The sequence below is a fragment of the Lissotriton helveticus genome, chromosome 11 (genome assembly GCF_964261635.1).
Source record: "Lissotriton helveticus chromosome 11, aLisHel1.1, whole genome shotgun sequence".
NCBI classification, from domain to species: domain Eukaryota; kingdom Metazoa; phylum Chordata; class Amphibia; order Caudata; family Salamandridae; genus Lissotriton; species Lissotriton helveticus.
The window spans coordinates 75,043,027-75,063,975 of NC_136072.1; the positions used below are offsets into that span (position 1 = coordinate 75,043,027).

The window sequence follows — 20,949 nt, forward strand, 5'->3', positions numbered from 1 at the left end:
AATAAATAATTAATTACCTGATCTATTTTTGACTATAATCAATAAACGGTTAGCTCAATAAATAAGAGTCAAGATACGAGGTAGCTAGAGTTGACAGGCTTTAATTAAGCATAAAGGACTGGAACAGGACAGCCTGTATGGGAATGGGAAAGATGCGCATCGGGGGCAGGAACAGGATACAGGGGTGACTTTTAATAACAGTACATTAGTATATATAGTTAAACAGAATACATGGCATTCAATACAGTAGGCGTAGCAGTAGGCGGAGTTTGTAGCAGTCGCGAAAGATAAGGGCAAAATGATGTAACAAGAAGGCGTGTACAGGGCGTATACATAGACATGTGATGCAAACGTAACAGAATATGTCATAAAAGGGGCGGAAACATGGAGGGGGCTACCTGAGCAGCTGGGACCTCTAACCTAGTGGTGCGCGCAAACTGGCAATGACGTGTTACTAGGGAGAACTGGGGGCTATGACTTCTGCGCTAGAAGAGGAGACTAAAGTCTGGAGTGCCAGAGCGACATGTACCCAGGCATATCTAGTATCTAGTGTTTAGAGAACATGTTGATAGAATCCAAAAGTTATCAGGGTAAAGGCTAACAGACTCTAAGACTGGTGCATGCATTATTCTACATGTAGTGCGTGTTGAGGAATATTCGATGACCATTAATACAGTATTTCTCTTACATGGAGACATAAAGGCTAGACTATGACTGAAACTATTGATGCGATTCAGTAGCTTAGGAATGCAGAGAAGGAGGGCTGGACTGATAACTAGAATCATAACATTCTCTTGGCAGACTGGGAGGCAGAGCCAGGCCGAGCCGGGCACTGCGAGGCATGAAAGTGAGCTAAGGGTCAGGGATACAGGTGGGGGCTGTATCGCTCCTCGGAGAGGGTTCAGGAAACAGGAGCTGAATCTGAGTCCGGGCCCTTTTGAGGCCTAGAAACGGGGACTTTTCAATGAATTAACGTGCACACTGTAAAACGTGGCAACGTAGCTTTACATAGGCCTAATATTCGTTGTATTCACGAAGACTGGAAACTGGCATACTAGAGATGGACACAACTGTAATTGCGTCTTTAATCGATCATAGGGAGTACATATGCATATTAATCATGCACATATAACATAAGGGGTGGAACACGTAGGGACACAGAACATGGCAAAATTTACTTTTCCACATTCCCTCCTTGTCACTACGTTTCCATCAGGAAACATCAATATTCATGATACCATCTATCATTTCGTATAGCATCATTTGCTCGTCTCGAATTGTCTTGGAACGGGATTTAGAGCGGGACTTAGGACTAGGAATACAAGAGGTAGCACAAATGCCGCAAATCGCAGGGCCACATTGTATACAGAGGCAGCAACTGAATATGATCATTACTGCTATACCTAGGAATGACAATACTTTCCATCCCCAGGCAGAAATTATACTCCAGAGCCAACCGGACCATGTCCAGGTGCCTGGATTCTGGTGTAACTGATGGGCAATTTTATGAAGTCTGGTTATAGCTGAATAAACAGACGGCGCGTTATTAGGAATGAAAATGCAGCAACTAGATCCGATGACTCTACATGCTCCTCCTCTATCGGCCAGTATGACGTCAAGAACGAGACGATTTTGGAGCACGACAAATCTCATAGCAGATTGCTCTTCGGTTAAGTTACCTAGAGCAGAAGTAGTCTCATTCACTACTGCTTCAAGGGTTCTGGTTAGTCTACGTATTAATTTACTATTCTGGACAGGTCCTATAAAGAAGAAGAAACCTTTATTGAAATCGGTATACTGTTCTAGAGCAGTTTCAGTTTGATCGACAATTGGGGACTCAATCTCCCTTCTATGTCTGACGTGTACTAGATGTGTGTTTCTGTGATAATCAGATGGGGCTAGAAAAACTGGTGGCAGTAGGAAGGCAATGTAACATGTTCCATCCCAATCGAGGGGCAGACGAACATATGCGGTCTGACCACAAACAAAATAAGAATGACGTGAAGCTTTGAAAATAGATTTCCCACTGTCACTATACTCGACAGTAGTAGTACAATCACTATGGCCTACATGTGCGGAACCATTCTTTCTGACACATAATTCGCCTTTGACTGGTAGTACTGAAATAACAGGCAAGTCTGGAGTAGTATCAGACTGAACATTCAGGACCATAAAATTCGAAGAATAATTACCTAAATGATATACTTCATTTTCTAGATCTAACCCTGTTCTATGGGTGAGACCTTGCTTGTCTGGAAAACATGTACTATTCAGAAGGGACATATCATTGGAAGATGACGTTAACGTGGACCATGCTCCACACGAACCATTATGTGAAAACGGATAAGGAAAGAGTGGCAGAACTCCCTTCGGTGTCTGGAAAGGGGGGAGTCGACCACACACCCAACAATTAGTGGCATTGCTGGTCTGGTGTGAATAGTGTAATATTCTGATAAATGTGTTATTTCTCATAGCAAGACGATAGGATAGCTCGTGAGGAGGCAGATCACTAAATGTGTGCTCTACTGTAGCATTAGAAAACTTATTTACATGAGAAATTGGAAAACATAAATGCAATGCATAACTTGTGCAGGTAACCATAAGACTTAGAAACAATAGAAAACTTAGAAAAACGATACATCTGATAGAGTTTTGACTAACTCTCTCACTATGGGGGTCTATCTCATACATGTCAGATACCTGTCTAACCGTTTCACCCGAGGGGGACTTAGACAATTAAACTGGCTGACTTATTTTACTAGACCGGAGTTTTAACTTATACTCCTGCTGCGGAGTTTTCTCTAACAGAGGAACTTTTAGTTCGGGATTTAGATTAATGTCTGGTTTTAGGCAGTCTTTAGAAATGGAACAGTCTTTGGAATTGTCATTAAAAGTGTTTTTCCGGACTCCATGAAATTTCTTGATATGCGACAGGTGGACCCAACCCTTGCGGCCTTCCAACTTCACGGCCGTACGGGTGGTCAGGAGGACTAGTCTCGGTTCCTTCCAACGAGGCTCCAGCGGACTTGAACGATCAAAGTTCCTGACGAGTACTAGATCTCCTGGAATGACCTCGTGCGGTTTCACTTCGGTATTGTCTGGAAATGCAGCGGCAACCTGTGAACGACAAGAGTGTAGGGCAGACATCAAGGAAGCTAGGTAATCTGTCAACATATTACTGGAAACATCTGTAATACTGCGAGGTCTAGGTGTACCCCACATGTTTGGGGGGCGGCCGAATACGACCTCATAAGGGGACAGACCTGATCTGGAGTGTGCAACCATTCGCATGAAGAATAAAGCAACTGGCAGGGCTACTAGCCAGTCTACACCTTTCTCTTTACATGTCTTAGCAATACGGATTTTCAGGGTCTGATTGTGTCTCTCTGCGAGACCGGCTGCTTCAGGATGGCGCACACAATGAAACTTCCATTGGTACCCTAACAAAAGGGAAACATGCTTCATTAACTCTGATGAGAAAGGCTGGCCGTTATCAGAATACACAACCCTAGGGAGTCCATAACGGGGGAAGAATTCACGAACCAACTGCTTGGCAGTGGTCGCTGCTGTGTAATCTGGGACTGGATATGCTTCTGTCCACCTGGACAAAGCGCATACAACTACAAGGACATATTTGAAACCTCGACATCGCTCCATCTGAATATAATCCATCTGGAGGACTTCAAAAGGGTGGTCAGGAGGTTGGAATCCACCTTGTTCCACCGGGACACTTTTACCTGGATTGAATTGACAACATATCATACAAGTACGGACTTTCTGCTTAGCTGCAGCTCGTAAATGCTTGTTGTACCAAAGGTTCTGGATACTGTCTAACATGGCTTTTTCTCCTAGATGTGCTGGACTATGTGCGGTATTGATAATGACTTGAACCATAGAGTCGGGGAGAAACCATGTGGCTTTTCCCTTCGTCAACCATCCCTGATCTGTCTGGACCCCTCCTTGTTCAGACCATTTCTTGATTTCTTCGGGAGTAGCATGTAACATCTTGTGTAGGGTCCTTAACTGTCATACAAGTAGTCTGTTCTGGAGTGGATGTCTGTGTCTTGTTAACTGGAATGTCTGGTGTCTGAGCTGTAAGCTTGGCTGTTCGATCTGCTAGATCATTACCTTGGGAAATGATGTCAGTAACTTTCGTATGTGCCTTGCACTTCATGATAGCGATAGCTGTCGGTAAATGTATTGCATCTAACAGAGCTTGAATGAGGAGACCATGCTGAATCTTGGTTCCATGAGAAGTCATGAAACCTCTCTCCTGCCAGAGCACTCCGAAGTCGTGTACAACTCCGAATGCGTAACGTGAATCTGTATATATGTTTACTTTCAGGTTCTTGGCACGTATGCAGGCTTGGGTCAGAGCAACTAGCTCTGCTGCTTGAGCAGACAGGGTGTCAATACGGTGTGTTTCAATAACTTCAGTGTCAGTAGTCACTGCATACGCGGCTACTAGTTCTCCTGTACTGGTTCTCATACATGAACCATCCACATAAAGTGTCAGGTCGGGATCAGGTAATGCAATGTCTGTCAGGTCTTGTCTGGGCTTTGTCATGGTGTTAACAACTTCCACACAGTCATGCGTGGCAGGATTTGAAGTAACTGACGGTAACAGTGTAGCAGGATTTAGAACGTTGCAGCGTCTGATTTCTATGTGTGGCTGGAACAGTGTCAGTTCATAACCTGTTAAACGCGCAATTGTCAAGTGCTGAGTCTGTGTTCGGTTTAAAAGAACTTCCACGGAGTGTGGAACTTGTACTGTCAGGGAGTGTCCTAATACTATGGAATCACTTTGTCTGATTGCTAGAGCTGTGGCTGCAACTGACTTGAGGCACGCAGGCAGAGCCTGGGCTACTGGATCTAAGGTGCTCGAAAAATAAGCACAAGGCTTGTACTGTCCGGCTTGATCTTGTGTGAGGACAGATAATGCAGTACCATCACGTTCTGTGACAAAAAGTGTAAAAGGCTTACTGTAGTTCGGTGTAGCTAGAACAGGTGCTTGGCATAAAGCTTTCTTTAACTCATTAAAACTAAGTGTATGTTCAGATGTCCAAGGGAGAACAGTCGATACGGCTGCCTCCTGTGTCGTTAACTGTATCAGTGGCTTTGCTAGAAATGCATACTGAGGAATCCATTGTCTGCAATAAGAAGTGAGGCCAATAAAAGCACGTACCTCCTTCTGTGTCTTGGGCTGTGGAAGACTCGCTATCAACTGGATACGGTCTGGTGTCAACTGCCTACCCCACTTGGACAGTAAGTGGCCTAAGTAGATCACTTGCTGGACACAGAATTGAAGCTTCGAAGGGGACACCTTGTGCCCCTGCTCGGCTAGGAAATACAGGACTGTAAGTGACGCACGCTCGCAATCACGTTCAGAACGGGCTGTGATCAGTAGATCATCGACATACTGGAGCAGGGAGGTGTCAGTTGGCATGTGAATATTGTCTAGTTGTCTTTTAAGTGCTTGACTGTAAATGCTAGGACTTTCTGTGAAACCTTGAGGAGCTCGTGTGAATTTATAGCTTCTTCCATTTAAACAAAAACCGAAAAGGTACTGGCTATCTGGATGAATCGGAACACTGAAAAATGCATTCTTGAGGTCTATTACGGTGAAAAATGTAGCTTCAGAATCAATAGCTGTCAATAGAGATGAAATATCTGGGACTACTGGATACTGCGGTATGATACATTTATTAAGTTCTCGAAGGTCAATCACTAATCGATATACTGGGGGTGCATTTGGATCAGTACGTTTCATGACTGGAATGATAGGAGAATTACATACATTGGAGTCAGTTTCTACAACTACTCCTTGAGCAATGAGCTCGTCAATAATTTTGGATAAGGCTACTACAGCCTCAGGTGGCAATCTGTACTGTCTGATTCGTGGTAAAACTATACCTTGCTTGAGAGTCACACGATGGGGTGTGATTTGCATAAAACCTACATCAGTTGGACCTTGCGCCCATAAGTGCTGCGGTACATTGGACAATCTTGGATCAAAATCTCGTAATACATAGTGACCTTTAAAGTCTCTTAAAAACAAACGTATTCCTTCTGGGGAACAGCAAATAACTGCACCTAATTCTTTCAATGTTTTAATACTTAACAAATTTTCTGGACATGATTTCGTAAGTAACAAATCAGTAGTTCGGGACAATGGACCAACTTCTAGAGTAACTGGCTTTGAAATCTCGTTAACAATAGGCTTTCCTGAAAATCCAAGGGAAACATTTCTAGAGCCTGAGAGCGGAGCCCCTGGAACCTCGTCATGACTGATAGTAGTCCTACTTGCCCCTGTATCAATCAGAAACTTTCTGTCTTTCCCTAATACTTGACTGTGTACATAGGGACCCTCTTGATCTACAGGTATCTCGATGAGAGGCAAGCCTACCTCCCTCTCTAGGCTGTTTCATGAATACGGTTGATACTCTGGATACTCGGACTGGGCATACTGGTACATCTGCTGTGTAACATGCTGTGTTGCAGCGATAGGCTGCGGTGCTGGAACTGTCTGTTGTGCATTCTGTGGTGACTGAGAAGTCTGTGAAACTTGTTCTTGTCTAGGCTGACGTGGTCTTTCTTTAGTCTTACCAGTGGCTATGTTGTGTTTCAGAACTGCACACTCGTTTATAAAATGACCTGGCTGTTTACAGTAATTGCATGTCCCTTTCACGGGAGCTGCAGGATGACTGGCTTGATTCGGACCCCTCTTCTGACTGTCTTGTGGAACAGATTGTGCAACTAGTACTTTCATTTTCGTGTCTTTCATACGTCTTCTTTCGTGTTCTTGCTCTTCCCTGATTCTATTCTGGTGATACTGGAGCATCTGTAACATTTGTGACGGGGTACTAGCTTGCCAAGTACTTTCGACTTTCAAAACTCGATTTTTAACTTGTGGGCTTGAATTCTCGACCAGTTTAGTAACAAAAAGATGAGGGTATGACTCGCTACCTGTCTTCAAACCACTGTTAATAATGAAACATTTCTCGAATCTAGAATAAAAATCACTAGTGTCTTCATCCTGTTTCTGCTTACATGCTGAGATTGCATCCCAATCTTCCTTTTTCGTGGCTAGTAATCTTGGCAAAACTTGAATTAATAACTCGGGCAACTCTTTACATTTGTCCCCAAGACCGGTACCTGGTACTCGTATTTTATCTTCAGCTTCTAGAGCTGTCCAATCAATCTTTTTCTCTCCCACCTCCCATTCTTTTTCCTTGAGTTTTTCATATACCCCTGCGGGCAACAGGACCTTTAACATTTTAATTATATCTGGATACGTGTATTCTCCCATACGGAGCATGTCTTTTAATTCGCGATGGAACCCTGCTGGATCTTTGTCGTGACAGGGAATTAATTTCTTCATCTCTAAGAGTTCCATCTTTGTGATAGGGGTGTAAACAAATACTCGTTGCATTTCACCACCCTCTGTCCTAACTGGGTGTACTTCTTGTAACGGATGCTGTCTATCTATATAAAATGGTTTACTTTCTGGAGGTGAGACGTGAACAAAATGCGGATTCAGAAACGTTCTATATTTGTGGCGCTGTTCTAGAATGACACTAATTAAATCAGTACCTAAACCTTTCCATTTATACTGGAGTAACTCGTTCAGAACATCATGTAACGGACCTGGATCAGAATGTTGTCCCTCATACAGTGTAATGAGGTGCTGGATCATATACATACCCACCAGTCGCTGCTCGGCTGGGGGCAGTTTCAGAAACATTTGTGCCACTATTTCGTCTGGAAAAGTGGTAGAATCAGTAATCCATCGGACTGCTGATCGGGCTAATTCTTGTTCATGCATGGTACTAAGTTCACTATAACCGATTCGTGATTTCAGGATGTGATCGGTAGCTTGAAATACTTGTTCTAGAGAACCTTGTTCTGGTGCTGGAAGATGAAAAACTTTCTTGTGTTCTAGGCGTAAATGTCGGTCTGGAAATCTAGATTTACCTACATACGCTATTCTGGCGGTATTCTCGTCGTCTACCTCTTCAGTAGAAGAGTCGTTTTCCTTCTCGCTTACTTGTGCTGCTTTGCGTTTCTCGTGTAACCTTATTATTTCCTTACGGATTTTCTTGTACATACTGTCTATACTACTGAGTGTCTTGTGTCTTCCCTCGGCTATATTATCACTCCACCTTGTCAGAACTTTCATTTCGATTGGATCTTTAGTCGGATAATCTTGTTCCCTTACTAGACAATTGATTAGAAACTTTAATAGCATGAGCTGGGTCTCAGCTTTCCTTAGAGACATGATTTCACCAATACTTTCTGGATCTTCTCCTGTACGGATGAAACGATATATTCTGTCTAGATCTTCTTTCATATTCGGTAGGGTGTCCAAATACTCGGTCACCCGTCTTACGCGCAATGAATATATAACCATATTATCATCGCCTGGGACTGGATCATAACGGCATTCGGTGAGAGCTCGTCTGATTTCTGCAACGGACTGGTATTTGGGCGTACGCTGTAACGCACGTTCATGTAACTCGACTAGCGTTATACGTTTGTGTGGCGGCGGGGTACCAGGAGGACCTCCCCCCGCGGCCCCTAAACTGGAATCGTCGACTGATACTCTTCGTGCTGGCAGAGTGACCGATGTAGCGGGAACTTGTATTACGGGCTGGACCGGGGGTACCGTAACAGGTACTGTAACAGGTGCCCCGGTGGCTGGAGGAACAGGAATTACATTATTTACAGGAGCTGGCGGAGCAGGATTCGCATATTCTGGGACTGTGTCGTCCAAATAGGACGAGAGAAAAATATCAGCTGCGGTCGGTTTATGACGTAGCTTAATCGGAACTAATGGCGGCGGAAAATTACATGGTGCTTCCGGGGTTGCTTGTGGCAAGCCCTCGGCAAGAAGAGGATACATACCCTTAATGAGGGCATTCCTCTGTCTGTCTGACTGTTCGGCTTTAACTCGTTCACCTATTTCGGTCAATTCCCTTTCTTGGGCTCTTTCTGAGGATTCTCTACTTAATTCTGACTTTCTGATTTCTTTTTCGGTTCTTTTATGAGATTCTTTGCGCCATAACTCGATGGCATCTTTCTGGGACTGTCTGGCTTTCTTTTTCCATAATACTTCTTCTACTCGCATGATGCACTCGGCATCCCATGTACCCGATACGGGCCATCTATACTTCTCCTCTAATTCCTTGGTGTACTCCACCCATAAATCTAGATATAATATGGCACTTATGCCATGCTTATGATACATAAAATGACCTGGACTGTCCCTGGGCGGGACAGGAACTGCTTCCTCGAGCAGACCTCTTCTAGTTCTTAACTGACGTAACTTTGAAAACAGAGGCATGGCTTAGACTGGAGTCTGGACACAATACAATACACGATAAACACAATAATAACTTGAAAAAACGAATCATTCATACCACGACATTGAAAACACATGGAATAACATTTAAAATGACAGTTCGGGCAAAATACTACCTGAAATACTGAGAACAGAATACATGAATTTTCTCGAGAACAGAACTTACTAGAACAGAAACTAGAATGACTGGATGCACTGCTAAAACAGTACGAAACTTACCGGTCTCATAAAAAGAGACACGTCAGGACCCGCATCCACCTAAGTGGACACTTCGTGTTGGATCTGTGTACCCAAACCCACAGATCAGAGACAAATTAATTGACCCTGTCTAGATACTACCCCAGCAACGGTACTCACCGGGCAGCAAGAACGGAAGGCCTCAGACTGGACTGGACTGCTACGACGACGGACGGACGAACTTCGGACTTCAGTTACAGGTGGGCCTCCGGATACCTCGGACCTTGGACTCTCGGCTTGGGCTCTGGTCGGGACTCGCCGCGTTCCTCCACCGCCTCGTCTGGACGCTGGACCGCAACCTCCGTCTCCTCCGTGGGCCTGAGGGATACTTGAAGCAGAAATATCTGCACGTGCACGGTATGGTTCCGTCACGGCTACAGAAGATCAGGGGGCCTGCGTGGCTTCTCCGGCGCGTGGGGAAAGGGCAAGTCCCTATTCGGGCGCCATTATGTGGTAAATAAATAATTAATTACCTGATCTATTTTTGACTATAATCAATAAACGGTTAGCTCAATAAATAAGAGTCAAGATACGAGGTAGCTAGAGTTGACAGGCTTTAATTAAGCATAAAGGACTGGAACAGGACAGCCTGTACGGGAATGGGAAAGATGCGCATCGGGGGCAGGAACAGGATACAGGGGTAACTTTTAATAACAGTACATTAGTATATATAGTTAAACAGAATACATGGCATTCAATACAGTAGGCGTAGCAGTAGGCGGAGTTTGTAGCAGTCGCGAAAGATAAGGGCAAAATGATGTAACAAGAAGGCGTGTACAGGGCGTATACATAGACATGTGATGCAAACGTAACAGAATATGTCATAAAAGGGGCGGAAACATGGAGGGGGCTACCTGAGCAGCTGGGACCTCTAACCTAGTGGTGCGCGCAAACTGGCAATGACGTGTTACTAGGGAGAACTGGGGGCTATGACTTCTGCGCTAGAAGAGGAGACTAAAGTCTGGAGTGCCAGAGCGACATGTACCCAGGCATATCTAGTATCTAGTGTTTAGAGAACATGTTGATAGAATCCAAAAGTTATCAGGGTAAAGGCTAACAGACTCTAAGACTGGTGCATGCATTATTCTACATGTAGTGCGTGTTGAGGAATATTCGATGACCATTAATACAGTATTTCTCTTACATGGAGACATAAAGGCTAGACTATGACTGAAACTATTGATGCGATTCAGTAGCTTAGGAATGCAGAGAAGGAGGGCTGGACTGATAACTAGAATCATAACATTCTCTTGGCAGACTGGGAGGCAGAGCCAGGCCGAGCCGGGCACTGCGAGGCATGAAAGTGAGCTAAGGGTCAGGGATACAGGTGGGGGCTGTATCGCTCCTCGGAGAGGGTTCAGGAAACAGGAGCTGAATCTGAGTCCGGGCCCTTTTGAGGCCTAGAAACGGGGACTTTTCAATGAATTAACGTGCACACTGTAAAACGTGGCAACGTAGCTTTACATAGGCCTAATATTCGTTGTATTCACGAAGACTGGAAACTGGCATACTAGAGATGGACACAACTGTAATTGCGTCTTTAATCGATCATAGGGAATACATATGCATATTAATCATGCACATATAACATAAGGGGTGGAACACGTAGGGACACAGAACATGGCAAAATTTACTTTTCCACAAGTGAGTGCAGCATGCAGAGTAGTGAGTGCAGAGTAGTGAGTGCAGCGTGCAGAGTAGTGAGTGCAGAGTAGTGAGTGCAGAGTAGTGAGTGCAGAGTGCAAAGTAGTGAGTGCAGAGTGCAGAGTAGTGAGTAGTGAGTGCAGAGTAGTGAGTGCAGAGTAGTGAGTGCAGAGTAGTGAGTGCAGAGTAGTGAGTAGTGAGTGCAGAGTAGTGAGTACGGAGTAGTGAGTGCAGAGTAGTGAGTAGTGAGTGCAGAGTAGTGAGTAGTGAGTGCAGAGTAGTGAGTAGTTAGTAGTGAGTGCAGAGTGATGAGTGCAGAGTAGTGAGTGCAGAGTATTGAGTAGTGAGTGCAGAGTAGTGAGTAGTGAGTGCAGAGTAGTGAGTAGTGAGTGCAGAGTAGAGAGTAGTGAGTGCAGAGTACTGAGTAGTGAGTGCAGAGTAGTGAGTGCAGAGTAGTGAGTGCAGAGTAGTGAGCAGTGAGTAGTGAGTGCAGAGTAGTGAGTAGTGAGTGCAGAGTAGTGAGTGCAGAGTAGTGAGTAGTGAGTGCAGAATAGTGAGTAGTGAGTGCAGAGTAGTGAGTGCAGAGTAGTGAGTGCAGAGTAGTGAGTGCAGAGTAGTGAGTGCAGAGTAGTGAGTGCAGAGTAGTGAGTAGTGAGTGCAGAGTAGTGAGTAGTGAGTGCAGAGTAGTGAGTAGTGAGTGCAGAGTAGTGAGTAGTGAGTGCAGAGTAGTGAGTAGTGAGTGCAGAGTAGTGAGTGTAGAGTAGTGAGTAGTGAGTGCAGAGTAGTGAGTAGTGAGTGCAGAGTAGTGAGTAGTGAGTAATGAGTGCATAGTAGTGAGTAGTGAGTAGTGAGTGCAGAGTAGTGAGTAGTGATTGCAGAGTAGTGAGTAGTGAGTGCAGAGTAGTGAGTGCAGAGTAGTGAGTAGTGAGTGCAGAGTATTGAGTAGTGAGTGCAGAGTAGTGAGTAGTGAGTGCAGAGTAGTGAGTAGTGAGTGCAGAGTAGTGAGTAGTAAGTGCAGAGTAGTGAGTAGTGAGTGCAGAGTAGTGAGTGCAGAGTAGTGAGTAGTGAGTGCAGAGTAGTGAGTGCAGAGTAGTGAGCAGTGAGTAGTGAGTGCAGAGTAGTGAGTAGTGAGTGCAGAGTAGTGAGTGCAGAGTAGTGAGTAGTGAGTGCAGAGTAGTGAGTAGTGAGTGCAGAGTAGTGATTGCAGAGTAGTGAGTAGTGAGTGCTGAGTAGTGAGTGCAGAGTAGTTAGTAGTGAGTGCAGAGTAGTGAGTAGTGAGTGCGGAGTAGTGAGTGCAGTGTAGTGAGTGCAGAGTAGTGAGTAGTGAGTGCAGAGTAGTGAGTGCAGAGTAGTGAGTGCAGAGTAGTGAGTAGTGAGTGCAGAGTAGTGAGTAGTGAGTAGTGAGTGCAGAGTAGTGAGTGCAGAGTAGTGAGTAGTGAGTGCAGAGTAGTGAGTGCAGAGTAGTGAGTAGTGAGTGCAGAGTAGTGAGTAGTGAGTGCAGAGTAGTGAGTGCAGAGTAGTGAGTGCAGAGTAGTGAGTGCAGAGTAGTGAGTAGTGAGTAGTGAGTGCAGAGTAGTGAGTGCAGAGTAGTGAGTAGTGAGTGCAGAGTAGTGAGTGCAGAGTAGTGAGTAGTGAGTGCAGAGTAGTGAGTAGTGAGTAGTGAGTGCAGAGTAGTGAGTAGTGAGTGCAGAGTAGTGAGTGCAGAGTAGTGAGTGCAGGTGCGGAGTGAGTGTGCAGAGCAGTGAGTGCAGGTGCAGAGCAGTGAGTGCAGGTGCAGAGCAGTGAGTGCTGGTGCAGAGTGAGTGTGCAGAGCAGTGAGTGCAGGTGCAGAGCAGTGAGTACAGGTGCAGAGCGGTGTGTGCTGTTGAGTGCAGAGTGCTGTGTATTGGCAATGTAAATGACAATGCCATTTATTTATGATTTAAAGAAAAAAAAAGAAATGTCATGAGCAATGCCAATAGCTCTACCTTTAATGAAGCCGAGACCATTGCATTGTAAATGCTTGTTAAAAATGGGGACTATCAAGCTCTCCGCCCATGTAGCCGGTATCACCTCATCAATTGTTGCATTGAAGAATTTAAACAAAACAGGTACCCAAAGGTCCATGTTGTGTTTAAATACATCAATTGTGACGCCGTCGGACACAGCAGCTTTACCACTGGAGCTATTCTTAAGGGCTGTTCTGATTTCATCTTGGGTTATGCACCCTACGTTAGTATTATATGTGGTTATGACAATATTATCCTGGATGTTTGAAATACCCTATTTGGATTTGTTAAAAATTGCTTCGAAGTGGATTAACCAGTCCTCGGGGTCCACTACTGTATCAATCTTTGCTGATTGCACCTCTTTGAAGAAAGGTTGATCCAGAGTTTTCCAAAAAAGAACCGAATCTTTAAGCTCGGCAGCTTTATTTAAAGACTCCCACGCATTTTCCCTTATCTCCATTTTCCTCTGCTTAAGGGCTTCTTCATATGATTTTCGTAACATACTAATCCCCTCCCTATTACGTGGGATCATTTTGAGTGCCGACTTTAATTCTCTATTTAGTTTAGAACAAAGGTTTTCAAACCATCTCAGGGAATTTGATATAGTTTACTTACTTTTCCTTTGTAAGTTATCTGAAATTACAGTGGAGATAGATTGAAAGGCCTTAACAATATCAAGGCTACTTGTTGAATCCTCCAAGCAAGTACCAATGTAATTTTATATTTTTAATAAGATTCTATTTGTAAATGCTTCTGGATCCACACCTGCCCATTTAATTGAGATCCCATTTCCCCATGTGTTTTTATGTTCGCTTCGTGGATACCTACTTGTAATGTTTTTCTAAGCGGAGTTCTTATAATTATTAATACTGGGTGGTGATCACTGAATAGGCTTGGGACAACAAAGCTTTCTGATATTAGGGACCTTACATTTATTGAAGTAATAAAATGGACGATGCATGAGGATGGCCTTGCACCTTCAAAGGTAAAGATATTATCTCTCTCATCCCATCTACTACCTTGTAAGATCTTATCTGTAATTTCCAAGTTATGCTTGAACATAACAAAATTTATATTTTCTCCATAATTGTTATTCGTAACCACATTGAATTCCAGCTATGCAATCACATGGTTCTAAATTAAAATCCCCCGCCCAGATTAGGGAGCAATCCCGTCCTACATTCATCATGAAGTCCCTCAACTCATTATCCAAAGAAACGATGACCTCATGTCTCGAAGCATTACAAATATTATTATAAAAATTGATGACTATTATATCCTGGATTCCTTCTATGGAAAAAAATAAAAATTGAAAATTCGGCGACTTGGTGTAATATTATTTTAGAATCAACCTAGAAGACAATGAAATAAGTGCTGCTAAACCACCGCTAGCCCTACCTGCCTTTGATGGGATAGCATTAGGTTGCAATAGTCTTGAAATCATTTACAAAGAGAGCATCCGTAAGCCATGTCTCCTGTATTAAAACCACATCGCAATGCTCAAAAGTTTTGTACTAGTTTACATCCTGTAATTTATTCCTAGCCCCCACCACATTCCATGTCGTTATCTGTAAGCATTCAGACTGTGGCTGACTCAAAGAATTTAACTCAACCTCTGGTAAAGGCCTGTTCTTATGTATCGCTATGCTAACTTTACTCGAGCTCCTCCCCACAACCTCTGGAATATCTAACTGCGTGGGCAGGATAATTACTGGGGACACTGGTAACTGAGTGACAGAATTCTCCAACGGTATTGAGCTTAAAGAATGTAGTCAATCACAACAGGGCACTGGCATTTTCATAGTACATGGATATGCATTAAGGCACATATGCAAGAAAATTCATTTCCTCAGAAGGTATGTTTAGTGAATGGCCCACTAAATGGAGAAACATGCGAAGTCATACCTTGCATCTCACTTAATATTTCCCAATACGGAATCATTATCTTGTAACTACATGGGAATGGTTGGTCTACTGCCTATTGAAGTAGTCCTTTCCGGTGAGAATGTACCACCTCACCATTACCATACAACTTGTTAGCTATGGGGGGGATTGACTTTGGGCTCCCTCCTTGGACTGTCACCTACCCAGCCGGACTTCGGACTAACGCACCCGTGTCTCTCCTGACCTTACCTTCCCGCTCCCACTTCCCCCAACCCTCCCCCCCCGCTCCTACTCTTTCCAGCTTCTGTCCTCTGCCCTCGCATGCCCCTGCCCTTTGTCCCCACCCTGTTTTTCTGTGAACCTCTTCCCTCGCCACTTGAGGCTGAACTATTTTGTATGACGCCTGATGGAGCTACCTGGTTTTAACTATAGGGGAGATGGGCCGTGGATTCCCTCCTTGGTCGTCACCTACCCAATCGGTTTTTAGACAGACTTCCTTTCGTCTCTACGGTTGTCTCTTTCCTTATTCTCACTCTCTCTCCTCCCCTACCCCCCACTACTTTATCACTCCTTTCTCTCCTCCCCTAATGTATTGCTGACTGTTCTATTTAATGTTTACTTGTTGTTCTTTTTCTGGTATATTGGCGAACCACATTGTTGCACTTCCTTTCGTCTCTCCTGTCGTCTCCTCCCGCATCCTCCCTCTATTTATGTCTCTCCTTCCCTCCTCTCTCAATGTATTGAGACCAAACTATTTTGTTTGATGCCCGATGGAGCTACCTGGTTTAGCTATAGGGGAGATGGGCCGTGGATTCCCTCCTTGGTCGGCACCTACCCAGTCGGTCTTTAGACAGACTTCCTTTCGTCTCTACGGTTGTCTCTTCCCTTATCCTCACTTTCCCTCCTCCTCTACCCCCCACTACTTTCTCTCTTCTTTCTCTCCTCCCCTAATTGTATTGCTGATTGTTTGATATAATGTTTACTTGTTGATCTTTTCTGGTATATTGTTGAACCGCTTCGTTACACTTCCTTTCGTCTCTCCTGTCGTCTCCTACCGCATCCTCCCTCTATTTATGTCTCTCCTTCTCTCCTCTCTCAATGTATTGAGACTGAACTATTTTGTTTGACGCCCGATGGAGCTACTTGGTTTAGCTATAGAGGAGATGGGCCGTGGATTCCCTCCTTGGTCGTCACCTACCCAGTCGGTCTTTAGGCAGACTTCTTTTCGTCTCTCCTTATTGTCTCTTCCCTAGCTCCTATCTTCTCTCCCCTGAATCTCTCCCCTTGTCTGCCCTGGGATCACAGCTTACTGGACTTTGGACGTTGCCTTGACTCGTCTACCGGTTTGTGTCCCCATCACCCTTCCCCTCCTCTTCCCATGCTGTGTCTCTCACCGTCCCCTCCCCTTTCCCGCCCTCATTATCTGTCTACTTCCCGTGCTCCAACCCCCTCCCCTGAATCTCTCACCTTGCCTGCTTTTCCCATTTCGTATTTGTGCTTATTGTGTATCTTGACCTTACATGTAACTATGTTGCCATGCTCTAAGAACTGTGTAACCTTTGTAATGATGTAACCTGTAACTATGATCTGATGCTCATGTAAAGCGCTCTGATTCCTCCGGGTCTAGCCAGCGCTATATAAAACGTTAAAAATAAATAAATAAATAAATAAAAAATGTGTTTGTCCCGAAAGTTCAAAGAGAAAATTGTTGACTGAAGTGCAAATCTACGCTCTATCGAACCCACACCGTAAATATTGTGACTTTTTTTGTTTCTTTTCTTGACTCTTATCACTTTAAAGTTGTCATGTGTATGTGCTGTTTGAGGACTAAACTCACATTTTGTCTGAATGAAGCCTATTTCTTTAGTTTTAGCTGCCAAACAGTAGTCTGGGACTCCTCATTGAAACCAGCGCTTACAATAGGGTTACTTAACTTTGCCACATCGCATTTTCTCTTCACCCTTTACTTGGAATCCAGATTTTCACAAACATCATGCTATCTAATGCACTCACAGAACAACAAGCTATTCAGCTAGCCTTAAGGAGAGAGGAGCTAAACATTCTTCGAGCCAAGCATCTTTCTTTCTGAAGTCATTTCACAGTTAACATCTCTCTCTCTCCTGTCAGACACTTTAGATAGGCACACAGTAACCAAAGAGTCAAGCTCAGATACAACATGAAGCAAAACTGGGAATGGAAGCACCTAACCAGAACTTTATCTTCAGGTGAGAAAACTTAATTGGATTGCACCACACTGACGCTTCCACAAGTCAAAAAGAAAATGTCTTTCATATTCGTACATTGATGATAAATATGCATCAACATTACCCTAGTACAGACATTATTGATAGCCATAAGCAGGGTTCTTTGCTACTTTTCCATACTAAATGAATATACCTGCGTCTATAGAGTGGCTGCAGGAAAAGCTAGCAGAGAAAGAGTTCCACTAACAAATCCTGCTTTACTATTAACAGTTTGTTTACCTCTTGTACTCTTGCAGGATTGGGTTTGCCATCGCCAGACGCCTGGCACAACAGGGTGCCCACGTGGTCCTAAGCAGCCGGGAGCAGAAGAACGTTGACAAAGCAGTCAAACAGCTCAAGTCAGAGAATCTGTCTGTGTCAGGGACAGTCTGCAGTGTCGCAAACAAAGACCACAGGAAGAACCTTATGGAAATGGTGAGTGGAAACTTCAAAAACTCTATTGAACCCAAGAGAGACCATGAATAGTTCCCTCTTGTGGAGAGAGGAGAAATAAATTCAGAGTTCTGGGCTGCTTTTTGGCTTAGGTGATATCTGAAAGTTTGAGATGCAGAATACTATTGAAAGATAGTTTTTTAGTTTCTTTGCATTAAATAAATATTAGAATGAAATCAACAGGTTTTAAAGCAAGCATCCAATACCTTTAGAGGCAAACACAAGTCTGAAACAGTGCAAAATTATGTGTGTCTTACAATGTCTGTTGTAAGGTAATACTTTAATTGCACATGGTGTCACGTAAGTCTGATTAAAAAAAATCAAAAGAGGAAAAGAAAAATGTGCAGCTTTTTGGTGGTGCCACCCGAAACAAGGCCACTAGGCAGAAGAATGGGTAAATTAAGTTAAACTGCCTCAAATAACACTTAAATTACACAAATTGGAGACTGCATAGTTCACTTCAAACTAATTAAGGAAATACTGGAAACCTTTATAAGGGAGTCCCTGAACTAATAAATCTCACTTTTGTTAGGGAGGTGATGTAGCACGTTTTTCCCTGATTTCAACTCAAAGCGCTACTGATGAGCCGTGCGAAATGTTAATCCCTAAGGATTTTGTTGCTCCACATAAAGTGTGGTCAACATGTAAATCAAATATCAATTTTTCCAGAATTAAATGTTGAACATGTTAGGCCTCACAATGAAGACTGACATGTTATATAAAGGAAACCATGAAGATTTATTGAAAAATTAAAGGCAAACAGTAAGTCAGTCATCTTTCATATAAAAGCGTGAAGCTCAGAATAATATGCTATGTATGAAATAGCCACCCAAGTATAATTCAACCCAAGTAAATAAGTAATAAATCATAGGTCAGATAAAAAGAGTGTCGCCTTCTAATGATATGGGGCAATTGAGGCCAATGTCCTCTGGTTAATGCTCATTTTATAGGATGAAGTACAATAAGATTCATCGTCTTGGTGTGACTGTGCAAATGTATGGCATTCCCATCCGATCATGTTAAAGAGAAGAATACTGCTTAAAATCACATTTGTCAGCATTAATCCACAGATTCATATAATATAGCTCCCATCCTTGGTGGTCCTGTGACATCTCAATAGTTAGAACAAATCACTACAAATCAAGGTTAAGTTCTCATGAGAATCATACTTTTGACCCACATGTTAAAGCACCTTTGTTAGACCTGTCTGGTTTTTTTTGCGTAGTCCCTCCAATTTATTATTTATTTTGTCCCCTTTTTGCCCCTCATACCCTTAATAATTTTTGTGTCCACTAGTTTTTATAGGTGTTGGCCAAGGGGATAGGTGTTCTTTTGTCCCTCCTAGTCTTTCACCTCAGGCCCAGAGGCCTGTTCTGACAGGGAAAGTTGGAACCACACAAAATGGTGCCTACCGAATGCCTTAACTGCCAAACCCAGAACTTGCCCATAGACCAGTATAGGGCGTTCCAGAACCTTCTGGTCCATTCTGGACCACTGAGGGGCAGCCTATATACGGCGGAATGCGGGGCAGCCATTTTGTCTACCTAAGAGAGTCAGCTGGAGGACAGGCTATCCTGGCAGGTGGGAGGAGACTAGTGTAAGGGTTGAACTCCTGGACTGGGAAGCAGCCTAATTATTCCACTTCTCTACCTCTCCTGTGGGTTTCTTGTCTTGTCCCCGCTGTGGTAGATTAAGGGAGACCCTGGGCGCCTGACTAACCCCTAGCTTAGGAATAGCGGGGTGTCAAAGGAGAAGGAGACTGCAGTGCTGCGGAGCGCAGTCCTCTGCCCAGTAGAGAGACTTGTGAGAGGCTTTTACGGAACAAGTGCTGAGAAGGAATAGGGCTAACCTTGTGGCCCCCCCCCCTTGTTCAGTCATCAACTGAATCCTGCCCCCGGTTGCTGTGACTGACCCCCAGTTACAAAAATCCCACAGAGAGTCATCCATTACCTGTTGTGGACGATTTCTGGCTGTGGAGAGGAGCCATCCTTGGAAGGGGTGGAAGCGGGGTGAAGCGGAGCCTGTCTATCCCCCAAGCCAGCGCCTGATGAGCCGTGCTGAATTAGTGGCTGTGTAGGAGTAACAGGAGGGGACCCATAGACCAAGTTGGGATGGGTATATAATGTAAAAAGAAACAATTCCCAACAGGTATTATTTAAGAGACAGTTCTCAAAATGTATGCAGTAAGCATTACTAGTAATAACCAACAAGGAGTCACTTGAGTTCTTTTGAAAACGGTATTATTCACCAATGATAAACAAGTAAGAAACAAGGAAATAATTTCCGGGGTCATACAGTTCAACAGCACTGTACAGAAGGAATCATGTGACAACCCAGTGGCACTTGGTACGTGGTGATATATACAATAGGTAACTGTGAAGGTGCAAGTGCTAAAGTGAGCAGCGTGATCGGCGCATAGTGACAAATAATAAAACAGTGGTGGCTCCAAAGTAGAATCAAGTTGTAATCACTTAAAACATGATTTGAAACAATTTTAACAGGAGCACCAAGCTTGATATGCGTCTTAAGATTATGCTGTAAGGTCGACGGCGTTTCGATCCCTCTGAGTTGGGATCATCATCAGGACGGGGTTGTCGATGTGGGCAGTGCTGTGGGGGGGGAAAGAAAGGGCAATTGAGAGGGGCGCAGCCGGTGGGCGCAGGGGAAGGCGGGGGGACAAGGGGCGGGCCGGTGCAAGAGTAGCGCTACTAAGTGACTAACAGGCTGGAGGTGGTATTAGGGTGAATGGAGGCTAGCCATAGAGCATGGCTGGAAAATATCTGCGCAATAGCAATGAAGGCGTGGGTGTAATTGCCATCATCCAAGGAAGTATCCTGGTGATGATAATGGTAATAGCCAGAGAGGAGGGGGAGTGCTGAATATGTCAACAACGTGACTAAGGTATTGCCAGGGATAGTGTACTGGTGTCGCTAGGTCCAGAGGCGGTTAATGGGTGAGTGTGCTGGGTGAATTACGCGAGGGCAGATGCTAAGGATATCGAAAACTTACAGCGTCAGCCCGGTAGGGAACTCGTGGGCTTGGCGGCTGTTAGGCGGAGGCTCAGGGATGGTTTTCTGCGAGGGAGTAAGGAGTTATATATTATTGTTATATAATAGTAGCGTGGGATGAAACCGTCTGA

At 44.1% G+C, this 20,949-nt stretch overlaps 2 protein-coding genes across 2 annotated transcripts in view; both read left to right on the forward strand.

Moving 5' to 3' along the window:
• Positions 1-20,949, forward strand: part of LOC144791621 (dehydrogenase/reductase SDR family member 4-like) — a 213,085-nt gene that overhangs the window by 66,471 nt on the left and 125,665 nt on the right. Inside the window, exon 3 of the mRNA XM_078666348.1 lies at positions 17,615-17,792. Within this exon, the coding sequence (XP_078522474.1) occupies positions 17,615-17,792 (178 nt within the window). The remainder of the gene's footprint in view (positions 1-17,614; positions 17,793-20,949) is intronic.
• Positions 1-20,949, forward strand: part of LOC144791618 (dehydrogenase/reductase SDR family member 4-like) — a 379,701-nt gene that overhangs the window by 53,147 nt on the left and 305,605 nt on the right. The window lies entirely within an intron of this gene.